The following is a 13,827-nucleotide window of genomic DNA, read 5'->3' as shown; positions in this document are numbered from 1 at the left end:
TGAAGATTCTGTGCAGAAAAAGGGCAGAAAAAGGACAGTTTGTCCGAGAACAAGTCACTTTAATACTTGACTCTGTCCAGGCTGCATCCAAGTGAATGCTGGTAAAAAAAAAACTGCAGCAACTCTATGACCATGAATGTGATCATATCCAGCAGGTTTATGAAATTGTACTTGAACTTTGTCGCACCAATCACTCTACTGACAGATTAATTGTTAATTATTTTCTGATAGTAATCTTATGAAGCATTAATATATTGGTCTGTGTAACGTTTTTTCTCTACATAATGAGGTGTGAACTGCAGGCTGTAGGCGTGTACCTGCTGATTGACGATAATTCGTCTGTCGGTTTGTGGAGACTCAGGGGAATACTGAGCTGACTGGATGAGCCCTCTGTGGTAAGAAATGATTAAATATAGAAATGATGAGAGAAGGTGGGTTCGTCAGGAGGTTTGTATAGTTTTTAACCTCAACTCTGTGTCTTCAGAAAGGGAAAGAATGACTTTCAGTTGCGTTGCTTACAAAAAGTTTCAATGACTCGCATTGCTTACAAAAAGTTGCAATGACTTGCCATCGAACAGGAGCTTTCACTTGAGTAACACCCACTATGTCAGGCAATCACAGCTATTTCACAAGAACTTACTGATAAATCACACATATTTTAGTAAATGTTAGGCTGGCACTGTGCAGTCCTGTAGGAGTAGCTAATATTAGTGTGTGTAATATCAATACATATCGGAAATGACTGGGAAATCAGTTGACGCATTGTTTATAGATAAAATAACTTAACAAGAATTCTGCTTTTTTTGGCTGATAAATCAAATAAATAAATTCTGACAAGTCAAAGTGCTTCATTGTGTTTATGCAAAAAACATACAAAAATCCAGGACGTCCTGGTGGTCCAGTTAATGATGTGATCCAAAGTCACTGTTCAACTAAGGACAAAAATGCCCAAAAGTAAACATAAAAACACATATTACAAACCATATGTTGTCTCACAGTACATACAGTCATATCACCAAACCCTACAGTCCTCTGCCATTAAATGCAGACTTGTATTACAGCAATTACTGGTTGTTTCTGCTTTTTAAACATCCTCTAAAATACAATTGATCTCTCATATACAGTTATGTTCATAATAATAGTAGTAGTGTGTTTAAAAAGGTGAGTAAACCTCAAAATGCTTCAAATAAATTGTATTTTAATGAAAATTAGAGAAAATTGGAAAAAGTAATTGAATTTGATAATATTTTACAGAAAGTCAAGAAATATAATGTTCAAAAAAATAGCAGTGTTGACATCTTTCTTTACAAACTCAAAAATGTACTGTATAAACTAAGAAATGCTTGAAGATTCAACTTTCCTGAGAATCATAAACTAATATTTAGTTGCATAACCACGGTTTCTGATAACTGCTTCACATCTGTGGTACATGGAGTCGACCAACTTCTGGCACCGGTCAACAGGTATTGCAGCCCAGGACAATTGTACTACGTTCCACAATTCCTCTGCATTTCTTGGTTTTGCCTCATGAACAGCATTTTTTATGTCAGCCCATAAGTTTTCTATGGGATTAAGGTCCGGGGATTGTGCTGGCCACTCCATTACTTGAATTCTGTTTGTCTGGAACCATGATTTTGCTCGCTTGCTGGTGTGTTTGGGGTCGTTGTCTTGTTGAAACATCCATTTCAAGGGCATTTCCTCTTCAGCATATGGCAACATGACTTCTTCCAGTATTCTGATGTACTAAAACTGATCCATGATCCCTGGTATGCGATAAATAGGACCAACACCATAGTACGAGAAACATCCCCATATCATGATGCTTGCACCACCATGCTTCACCGTCTTCACTGTGTACTGTGGCTTGAATTCAATGTTTGCAGGACGTCTGACAAACTGTCTGTGGCCCTTAGACCCAAAAAGAACAACTTACTCTCATCAGTCCACAAAATATTACGCCATTTCTTTTTAGGCCAGTCAGTGTGTTCTTTGGCAAATTGTAACCGCTTCAGCACATGTATTTTTTTTAACAATGGGACTCTGCGGGGGCTTCTTGCTGGTAGCTTGGCTTCACATAGACGTCGTCTGATTGTTACAGTACTCACAGGCAATCTTAGATCTTCTTTGATCCTCCTGGAGCTGATCATTGGCTGAGCCTTTGCCATTTTGGTTATTCTCCAATCCATTCCAATAGTTGTTTTTCTTTTTCTTCCTCGCTTTTCTGGTTTTGGCTGCCATTTTAAAGCGTTTGATATCATTTTAGCTGAACAGCCTATCATTTTCTGCACTTCATTATAGGTTTTCCCCTCTTTTATTAATTTCTCAATCAAAGAACACTCTTCTTCTGAACAGTGTCTTGAACGACCCATATTACTCTGTTTTTCAAGGACAAATGCACAGCCAGCATATGCAGTGTCAGTTGCCTTGATCCTTAAATAAGGGCCACCTGTTAAACACCTATTTTTTTCACATAATCAATGACCTCACTAATTGAACTCGGCACTGCTTTTTTTTTTGAACACGCCCCTTTCAGTAAACGATTCAGTTTCACAGAATCAGCAGCATGCACGTCATGCCTGTTGGGTCTGTTGGTTTTCTATACCTTTACTAAACGTTCTAGAAACTTACTTTCAGTGTAGAAGTTGAAACTCTAACAGTGGGACTGCTATTATTTTGAACACAACTGTATGCAGCAGGCAAACATAACGACAGTTAACAAAGTGTCTGCAGATAAAGATTTAAAATTTAAATACTGTCTGAGGACATTTTTAAGATCAAATTAAGAAATTTAAGACATTTTTTTTGACAAATTGTGCAGGAGGCTTGAAAAGTGGCAAGTTCTTAGCAAAATTTTCTTTCTTTTTCTTTTTTACAGGTATCAGTAACTTCTAGGAAACCGGGGCAACTTTTTCTACACTTGTCTGTAAACAATACTCTATGAAAAATAATCAATTTGTCCAAAGGTGGACTGAAGGGGGATTTATCAGGACTGAAAAGCATTGACTATAATAAATATTTGCACAAGACAAACAGAGATGTGGGGGGATAAATGATCTTACACTAAAAGGAGAGAGCAGTTCAAAAAGGTCACACATGGTTATGGCTGGTAACTAATCTGATTAAATACAAAGTGGAAAAAAAATGAGGTCAAACATTTTTAAATTTTCAGCTTCATTAAGCTAAGATCAACCAGCCAGATGTTCCCCTGAGGCCAACAGAGAAAAATAACCAAATTTAGCACTTTGCTAGTTTCAAAAGTGTGGTTATGAATATTTAACCATTTGGTAATCGTGCGACGTATGAGGGTAATTCCACACTGCTTGTTTCTATATAAGGTTGAATCTTTTCTGTTTACAGGTGCCAGGTATATGTTTTTCTCCTGTTGCCTGCTTACAACACCCACGGGAGTCCCCACATGAGTAGGGACTCCCCATCTTACCATAATAGGATGCTACGACCGCAAAGCAACATAACAGCTATGAAAGTAGCACAGATTAGTGTTGAAAGCGAAACCAGGGGAGGAACGGCTCTTTGTGTGTGTTTTCATACAACTTGTCTTTTTTTCCATTGGTAATCTCAAACCCCATATAAGGACACATGAGGGGTGTTGTAATGGTTTTAAGCGTGATGTTTGTTACATCTGTCTCTTACAAATCTTGGTGTCAATATTGTAAAATAAGGTAGTTAGTGGAGATGTAACTCACTTAACCGCTGTTTGGAGATGGATTTATGGTCTCATGGTTGGGCTTCAGTTGTAACTTGATGTAAATAAAAACCAGTAGTGGAAAGTAACAAAGTATATTTACTCATTTACTGTACTTAAGTACAACTCTGAGGTACTTTTACTTTACTTGAGTATTTAATTTTAATGCCAAATAGTGTTTTTTCCCTCTAAACTTCTCACATGGTTTCATTTAAACAAATGTTCAAATGATCCAATATCTCACCAAAAATCAAAGATTAGAGAAAAAGTCCAAAAACTGAAAACAGATTTATGTATCAGAACTTTGTTTTTTCTTCTTTCTTCTCCTATTAATCATCTCACAACCCCTCAGATTTATCTGGTGACCCTTTGGAGGGGCCCAACACCTAGGTTGGGAACCACTGGAGTAAACTAGCTAATTGTATATAAAGTAGTTCAAACTAGCTCCACCTCCAGCAGCTACAACAGTAACATGCTGCTTACATACTGATGCTTCAGTATTAATCAATCTAATGATGTCATATATAACAATATATCAGTCAGAGGGATGTAATAAGTACTTTAAATATTTAATAATAATACTTTAAGTACATTTTGCCACTAATACTTATGTACTTTTACTTAAGTAGGATATTTCATGCAGGACTTTTATGTGTAATGGAGTATTTCTACATTAGTGTATTGGTACTTTTACTTAAATAAAGGATCTAAATACCACTGATTAGAACAAGTTATTTAAAGTCATCATGTCTAATTCTCTTTAATGGCAATAGCTCCATCTGATGGGCAAATAAAGACTAACATGTTCTGGTTTCACACTCAGCTTGTATTTAGAGCAGTTGTTCTCAAGGAGACCCAATGTAATTAACAGGATCAGAAAGAAAAAAACAACTGCACAAAATTAAACATTACATAATTTTTAGATAATCTCTCCTTTTTCTTGTGAATTGTTTAATATTTAATGTTGTTTAACAGATTGCTAAAAATATTCACATTAAACAAGGGGAAATTGCTCTTTTGGTTTCCCTGGTAACCAAAGATTAATTTACAACCGTCGACGTTGATCCGTTTTAAGGGTCAAGAGGTCTGGGAACCGCCGCTTTAGAGGCTTTAAGTTATAGTTTGTCATTTTGGAAAATACACTTATTTGACCGTTAGTTAGATGAAACACTCTTTTTTTGTCTGTAAAATATGAAGCTAGAGCCAACGGGCAGTTAGCTTAGCGCAGCAGTAAGACTGGATACAGACTCCAGGAAGTCGCTGTGCCCAGGCCAAAAAATAGTCTGGCACATTATCTCCCTGTAAAACCATAATTTGCCATTTGTTTTTGTACAGATTAAACAATCAAAATATTACATGTTAATTTGTGAGCTTTAAACATGCTGCTAGGCAGATTGTTTTTTCTTTGGTTAGAGTCATTCTTGCTGTTACCACCTGTTTCTAGTTTTTGTGCTAAACACAAAAAACTGCAGAAAGTCACCGCACCGAACCAAAAAACTGTCCAGCACAAAACAAAACAGTAAACTGTTGTTTGTACACTTTGGTTTTTGTCAGAATTAAATGAATAAGATTTGAGGTGTGAATTAGTGAGCTTTAGAGGTGCTGGTGGGTGGATTTTTTTATCTTTGGTCATTTGGACAAAGCCAGGCAAGCATTCCCCCCCCCCGTTTCAAGTCTTTATGCTAAGCTAATTAGTTGCTAGTTCTAGCTTCATATTTAACGGACAAACAGAAGACTTGTATTAATCTTCAGTGAATGAGCAAAATCCATTATTAGTGGACTATATTACAAAGTTATTGGAGAACAGATTAACAGAAACAAGGTTTTAAGAAAATGGGAATCTTTTATTTATTTATTTTTAGATATCCTATACAAGGGCCTTATATCACAGCTGTCTGGGGAATATTTACACTGATGGTGACTTTGCCCTAGTTCCAAAAAAGGCATCAGAAAAGGTCTTAAATGAAAGGGGAAATGAAACAAAGCTGAAATAAATAAGCATTGTCCAAGGTGACCGCATTCATTTGTGTCACTTCCACCTTGTGTGTTGTTCCTTGATGGAAATACAAGTTGAAACTGCAGGAAGTTCTCCAGGGTGTTAAAATTTTTCAGACAGAAACTTGGTGACTCATATTCCCACCATCATCTGGAGAATCTCAACAGTTCAACCTACTTAAGTTTCCAGTCTGAAACTTCTCGGCCTTTGTCCCACTCAAACATCTCTGGTCATCACTTATTCTCGACGAGATGAGGCTCTGAGAGTTTTTGGATGTGTAGCTCCTCCACTAGATTTTCCACGCAGGCCTTGAACAAAGGCTCAGACTCCTGCCAGACAAAGATCCAAACAAAACATAATGAGAACACACAAAACAAACAGATCTGACACTGTACACGGTATTATGATCTCTGAGAGACAATCAATAAATCAGTCTCTAAGATTTATATAAAATGTCTTTTTCATCAAAAACACAAGACATGTTCACCCTCTATGCTTCCTTTAGTAAGCATAATAAAAAGCCTGCAACAAAGAAGCATCAGCACTGCTGCTTTGTTCTCAGCTGTTCTGAGGGGAAAGGAACTGCATGAGCTGAGCTTCAGGCAGTTACCTTGTGCTCCAACTGCCTCTGTTTCTCCACAGCTTCCTCCAGACTCAGTCCCATCCACTCTGCCTCGTCCTCTGGGACCTCAAACTGCTGCTCAGCCAGAAGGAAACAAGAAAAAGAAACACACCATTACACTGTTTTGTTTTTTTTAAGGACAGGTGTCCAAATAAACATTAAAATAGGCTTTTCTTGCCATAATCAATCCTCCTGTTCACACTGGCCATTAGAAGATCCCTTCATAATGCACTTAGGGCCAAAATCCACAAGCCTCCTTCTGTGAAAAAATGTATTTAAATTATTTGAAACGAATACGAAGCTTCACCTGTCCAAATTTGTCATATCAAGTAGATCTTTCAACGTTACAGTCTTTTTAGTGCCAAAGTTCCTCTTTTTGTTACTATACTTCCACCACAGCTCAACAGGGAAACACAAAGAGGGAATTTGATGCTAAAATAAATGTAAATGTGGCAGATATCCACTTGACTTCACTAACTCAGACTGCTGAATACTCATTTAAGCTTAAGATCAACTTTCAAATACATTTTTGCACAAAATGACTGTGTGGACACACTGTGGATTTTAGCCCCCATAACTTACATTGAAAGCACTTTGAAGAAGATCTTTTAATGGCCAGTGTGAACAAGAGGAATGATTACAGCGAGGAAAACCTCTTTCAGTGTTCATGTTGCACCTGACTGTTGTTTTAAGTTATTTGATACATGATATATTAGTCTTAAAGGGAAATTCTGGTTTATTTCAACCTGATGTATTTCCCATAAATGTGACCATGGTTCCATGTGTCATGCTTACTTTGCTCTCTCCAGCTCCGTTATAAAGATTTGGGGGATTCACAAAAATATTGCACAAATTGACCGAAACTGGGGCAGGCTGCTGAGCCTCCCACAGCTTTCTAAATAAACATGACCTTTACATGAATCATTTCAAAGGTTTGTTTCTGAGTCTGAACTAAAGTAGACAGAAACTAACTGCCTGTAGCAGCCATTATGGCTCACTGCATAGAGATCTATATCCGGGGCAACTTGCCGGCTAACCTAACCACCCTGTGTATTCATCTGCACATGCTGGTTTGTTTACATGTATAAAAAACACTAAGTGGAATGACAGATTATCCTACTGACTATTATGACAACGATCATGAGTCATTTCACTTAGATGGCCAACTGTATTTATTTGAGCTGGAGTGCACAGAGAGAAAATAAAACAAATGGAGGAAGTGAAGGAAATGAAGAATGGAGGCAGAAAGGCAACAGGACTGTTAGAGCTCTCCTCTTCTGCTGAGTGAGGAGGAAAAGTGAGACATGTTGCTTCCATACTCAGAAAATCTAAAAATGTCCACAGATGAGAGTAATCAGCTGTGTGACTACCACAAATGGAAAAATGTGATTATACACAACAAGCTGTGTGAGAAATTACAGTATGTGAGTCTCTATTGTCCAGCTGTATAGTCCATGAAAACTGCGCATCGTCTATCATGTCATTTTATCTATGTAATTTGGAAACTTGCGGGCATGATCCATATTATTTATCTACGACACTGAGTTACCCACAGCCTCAGGCATTAACAAACCGACGTACAAGTTTCCCTGGATACAGATCTCTATGCAGTAAGCCATAATGGCTGCTACAGGCGGCTAGTTTCTGTGTTTACTTTCGTTCAGACTCAGACACATTTGAAGAGATTCATGTAAAAATCATGTTTATTTGGAAAGCTGAAAGAGGCTCAGCAGCTTGCCCTGCAACTTGTTGTTTTGTGCGATATAATACGTCTTTTTGTGCATTTCCCCAAATCTTGATAACAGATCTTGTGAGAGCAAAGTTAGCATGACACATAGAACCACAATGGCCACATTTATGGGAAATACATCAGGTTGAAATAAACCGACATCACAAAACAAACAGATCTGACACTGTACACGGTATTATCTCTGAGAGACAATCAATAAATCAGACTTTTTTGCATCTAATTAGGAGAGTGACATGTAAGAACTCCTGAGGATCTATGCAGAAGAAAATGGAGATGTGATAGATTTTTTTAAAAACAAGCCTACTGTCCCTAAGATTTATATAAAATGTCTTTCTCATCAAAAACACAAGACATGTTCACCCTCTATGCTTCCTTTAGTAAGCATAATAAAAAGCCTGCAACAAAGAAGCACTGCTGCTTTGTTCTCAGCTGTTGTGATGGAAAAGGAACTGCATGAGCTGAGCTTCAGGCAGTCACCTTGTGCTCCAGGTTGAAATAAACTGACATCACTTAATTACTAACACATTTGAGATCACTCAGTGAACTAAAACACAAATGACCCACCTTGTATTTGTGGTAGACCTTCTCTCTCTTGACCGAGTCGTTGGGGTAAAGCTCAGTGTCTTTGCGTGCCAGACGAAGTAACATGGCCCTCTTCAGGTCCATCCCCAGCTTCGAGTTCAGGTCTTCCTTTGGTGTCTAATATGAGTCGGACAATTAGAGAGCTTGTTATAAATGTTGTTTTGTTCCCAAATTGTGTCTTTTTCAGCACTCGGACAGTTTTCTCTTACTTTGAGGATGTAAAAGTCAAATCCGAAGGCAGCGTCGATGAGGTCCAGAGTGCGAGCTGTGACCGTGATGGTGAACTTGTGATCGAGGATCTCACTGTACAGCTCTCTCTTGAACAATTGTGGTTTCCAGGTCTTCCTCAGACGAGTTGACAACTAAGCAAAGAGACAATTCAGAGGTGAATAAAAACAACAGACAGAGATACTGTGGCTTTATGTCTGGAGTTTAAGGTATCTACAATCTTAAAAGGCACAATATAATACTGAGCGCCTGTCATTCACACTTACAATGAAGACAAGAATAAACAGCTGCTTCCTTCAAACAAAATGTAAACAATACATATTTTAAAGAAAGCAAATCATCTTCCTGGAGACTCACTTTGTCGCCGTTGGCGTATCTGAAGCCTGATATCCATCCCTCTCCTCCCCACAGGCCGTCCTGGGACTGTGGAGGGTAGTAGATGGGGATCGGGACATCCTGTACCCGTTCCTTCTGCCCTGTCTTTGGGTTTGCTCTGTACTGAACTCCCAGAGGCCTCCAGTGGACGGCTGTGGGCTCTTTCTGCTCAAGGGACTTGAGATAATGTTTAGGGAGACGAGCGTAGATGCCCTGCTTCAGTTTCAGGGCATCCCAGATTTTGAGGGGGTATTTATGAAGAGGCATAATGGACTGTCTTTAAAGCAAAATCTGGAAGACAGACAGAATAAGGACATGGTAAGAAATAAATATGAATACTTCAAAAAGGAAATCAGCCCCCTGCACTCAGTCAGGTGCAGACAGGTTAAGACAAAATAGAAAAATTGTGAACCTATCCTTTAATAACAAACTGTTTTGCTCATTTATCAAGCAGGCTTTATAGTCATTCCGTCCTCACACCAAATATGACTCCTCAGACTATTCTAGGTCTATAAATTCAGATTATTTTCAATTACTGATAATCTGTCAATTTCTTTTTAATATCAATCAATTCAATCAATTTTATTTAAAGTGTAGAATCACAATGCAGTGACACACTTTACACTTAAAAAGAATACGTAGGACAAAACATATTTACCAATTTACAATACTCAAAACTAAAAATGAAACAACCACATAGAGAACATTAATGTTAAATGGAAACATCAAAATTAAATGTTTAGTCTTCAAAACGTTTGTTTTGAAGACTAAATAAACACAATAAATTGTGAAAAATGCCAAACACAATCATAGAGACCAAGTTGATGTTGTTGTCTTTGGACTGTGGCAACCTGTGATTGTGTGATGTGTCATTAAATCTCAAATTAAATATTTAAATAGCCGCTTGAACAAAAGATACATTTGATAGATTGACTGATAATGAAAACAATCCTTAGTTAACAGCAGCTCTTACATATCTTACTTGATGAGGACAACTGAAGCAGGTTCAATTTCCCTAACACTGATGTGGCATATTCAATTAATTTGCAACATATTATGAGATTAGGAGGATTAATCTCTTTTAATAAAATAAATAAATAAAATTAATTTATTGAAACTAACAAACACAACTGAATTACTTTCATAACGTTACTCGTTAACAGGCCAACAACACAATTGTACATGGGTTTATTTGATGAAAACAGGACTTCTACGCACATGATAAACTGTTGTAAGTACCATCGAAAGTCTGTCTTACCCGGTGACAACAAAACAGTGACCTCCACAAAACACAGAATGAGTTTTAAATCCACGTTAACCCAAAATCACGGAGGCAAGGACACCATGCAACCTCCGATTCATACACAACACTATTTCCGCATTGACCGGCCCGCCCACACTGAAACATGATCGGATTGGCTCTTGTTTGCTGTCAATCAATGTATTTTTTTCCGGGCAAACCGGATGTAGATCCACAAAAATAAGACTTCAAATTCAAAATGTATTTATGGATTATATATGTTCTGTTGTACTTTTTGTATTGCTTATTGTATTATTGTATTTAAAAAAAAACCAAACTCCTTATATATATGTGTGTGTGTGTGTGTGTGTGTGTATACATATATACATATATATATATATAAACACAACAACAAAATAAAGTAAAAGTAAAGTAAGTAAAAATAAAGTTTAAGCAGAATAACAATGAAGGAAGAAAAAAATGTGTCACTATTCCTTTAAATCGTTTGGCTTTTTATTGTGAGGTGCAAGGACAAAGTTTGACCGGAAGTGACGTAGTTTTTAGCAATTGTGAAAAAAACCCCTAAAACGGACAAAAATAATAGTCATTTTTAAGTAATGTGTTGAACATTACGCTGTGGTTGGCATATCACCACAACAAACGGTATTTTACTATCTTCGGTGTCTCATGTGAGAGACTACTTTTACTTTTAATTACCGAGGTGTACATAATAAGTAATATTTTTCTTACGTTTGGACGCCCGAAAGGTGGAATTGAACCACTCTGCCGCTAAGCAGCTATAGGTTTGAAGCCTGCACCCCGGACCACCGAGGCTCATCCGGGCATCTACACTAAGGCGTCCAGGATGTATAAATAGCTGATAGCAGCGACAGACAACTCAGTCAGGGTGTCATTAACATGATTCATAGCTGGTTTGTATTTATTAAACAGAGGACGTGTGCACAAAATGGAGCAAGGTGCTAGAAGCCTTCAAGCGCCTTTTTTTGTCGAATAAACGCAGTAAAACGGACACTGTGATCGCTGATCTGTGCTGTATTATGCAAAGCTGATCCTTTGTGATTGGCTGTCAGAGCCAGACGACGTCACCACAGCTAAAACGTTCAGGATTTTAATAAAACACAAATATAAATGATTTTTAACATGCTCTTTCAGTATCAGTGTATTGTTTATTGTGCATGTTGAGATATCATTGGTTCAGTTACACTCTGTCTAATCTGGTTTACCATAACACCCTCACCTCCTCTCACTGTCTTTGTATAAGGAGACTAAGATACAAGCAAAGTTTATATAGGGGGACTTCAGGTTGAGTGGGACACTTTTTGATAATTTATTGTGTGAGTTTTGAAAGCCAGTCACTGCTGAATGTCTCCTGAAAAATAAACAGTTTTTGTATTAGTTTGCAAATTGTCTGACTGAGCCAATGTCATGGTGAGCTTAGTGACAAACGAAATGCTCTTTTTTTAAATAAGGCAGGCAGTTTTCATCCAGCAACATTTAGATTTTTGATTATGATGATTAATGAGATTTTTGTGATTAATTTATTGTGTAAATAAAGAAATGCAACACAAAATCAAACAGATCTGCAGAGATGTAATAGGTGCAAACTAGTGTATGACAATAATATACAGAAAGCCGCCCCCAGTCCAGCCCCACCTACACAAAACAAAATAAAAAAACTAAAAACAAAAAAACCCAAACAAACAAACAAAAAAAAACACCTGAAAGAAATTAAGTCAGCAAAAACATTGCCCCCACTCCCCAATATCACCCCATCATCCCTGAGACTCTTGTGAAAGTTACTTAAAGTTGTCTCATGCTGCTCGAATGAAATCTTATCTCAAGGTGGGGTAAAAGTAAGAGGTTAAAGTTTGAGGAAAATATTATGAAGTATCACAGATGTACATATATGTATATGGATATAACACAGGTAATGTTGACATGTATTTATCCATGTTCAAGCAACTTTTATATAGTAAACAAAACCAGAAATGTAACAATAAAATAACATTACTACCAGTAATTCATGCAGTTTCAAGGAAGTGTCTGATTTTTTCCAGCAACTCTGTCCAGCAAATAATCTTTTGGGGTTTTAATGCTTTTAACCTTGCACAGGAGCGCTCTAGTTGGGCAATCTCTGTATGAAAAGAGCCTTTTATTGATAAAGAATGTGGAGGTTTCCTTTTAGCCCAGCAAGCAGGAGACGTCTGCTCTGTATGTATCATTGAAGAGTAATATGTCTTGTGATACAGGGATCAGTCTCCGCAACGAGGTGGAGAGAACAGTAGAAACATTTTCTCAAAAACGTTTGACCTCCAGGAAGTGAATAAATGATCATGTGAATAAATGTGCCGATGGTGTCGTCTGTACAACAAGAACAGTAGGAGTCTGCTCTGGTTTTCATCTGGCAGAGCCTTCGGGTAGAGAGATAAGCCCTGTGGATAAGTCTATAATATATCATCTGGTGGTTTGAATAAGATATGTTGGTCCTTATGACCTTACAGTTTATTAATGAGATAGTTGAATATGTAAAAAAAATCAAATTAAGATGGTAGCTTATCATATCTACATCGTAGTAGCCTACAGGAAAACGATACACACACTGAGAGGGACAGAAAGGAGAAGAGAGGTGCGATAAAAATAAGTAAAGGAGCACAGAAAATTAGTAGAAAAGGAAGATAACTCAACATATGGAGGGAAGACAGAATGAGAGGGTCCATAGAGGAGTATGAGGAGCAGCAGTGTCTAAAATTGAGATTTTTTTTGTGATTTTTAAATTTTTTTTTTGTGGCCATGTTTTTTTTTTAAGTTATCAATCTTTAATGTTCATGTTTAATGATTTTAATTCACAATTCACTGTTTTAATTTATATTTCCTCCAACTACATTATAACTTCTAAACACATAAATGAACAAAATGGATGCTGTTTCAATAAAACTGACTTTTTCCTCACATGAATGATGAGTCTCATGTGTAAAATACTAAATAAAGAGAGTGTCGTCGTAGATTCTATTGTGGCTACTAAAGCATCAAATGACATTTCCCTCGGGGGCCGGAACCAAAAACAGCTAAAACAGAGTAAATATTGGACTTACATTCGCCAGCTACAACTGCAAATTAATTATATTGGTGCTCCGTGTCTGCTGGATGTATTAAAAGCAACCGTTTGTTGATTTCACCTTTCAAGGTGAGGACTGTGTGTCATGTTTCCTGCTGCCTCCAAGTGGCCAAATCTGTTATTGCAAGTGTAAGTCACTTAAACTGCATCTGTTCTGTACTTCACTTTGCAGCTCTGATCTGTCAGTTTCCCTCG

The 13,827-nt window shown here is 37.4% G+C and overlaps 1 protein-coding gene and 1 non-coding gene across 3 annotated transcripts; both read right to left on the bottom strand.

The window, feature by feature from the left end:
* Window positions 1-5,526: 5,526 nt before the first annotated feature.
* On the bottom strand, window positions 5,527-13,726 carry mrpl28 (mitochondrial ribosomal protein L28). 2 transcript variants are annotated; one of them, XM_067594809.1, is made up of 6 exons: window positions 13,610-13,726; window positions 9,239-9,547; window positions 8,863-9,015; window positions 8,636-8,770; window positions 6,310-6,396; window positions 5,527-6,028 (listed from the first exon to the last, which is right to left on the bottom strand). In XM_067594809.1, the coding sequence occupies exons 2-6, from the start codon at window positions 9,521-9,523 to the stop codon at window positions 5,933-5,935; spliced, it is 756 nt and encodes a 251-aa protein (XP_067450910.1). In that variant the 5' UTR covers window positions 9,524-9,547; window positions 13,610-13,726; the 3' UTR covers window positions 5,527-5,932. The 2 variants fall into 2 exon arrangements, with proteins under 2 accessions (XP_067450910.1, XP_067450909.1); XM_067594808.1 differs by lacking the exon at window positions 13,610-13,726 and adding an exon at window positions 10,515-10,670.
* On the bottom strand, window positions 11,254-11,340 carry trnastop-uca (transfer RNA opal suppressor (anticodon UCA)). Its single transcript has one exon. It is a non-coding gene; the product is annotated as a tRNA-Sec (tRNA).
* Window positions 13,727-13,827: the final 101 nt, after the last annotated feature.

Source organism: Thunnus thynnus, chromosome 7, assembly GCF_963924715.1.
Source record: "Thunnus thynnus chromosome 7, fThuThy2.1, whole genome shotgun sequence".
NCBI classification, from domain to species: Eukaryota; Metazoa; Chordata; class Actinopteri; order Scombriformes; family Scombridae; genus Thunnus; species Thunnus thynnus.
The sequence above is the reverse complement of the archived record's forward strand: the minus strand, read 5'-3'. Positions and strand labels throughout refer to the sequence as shown.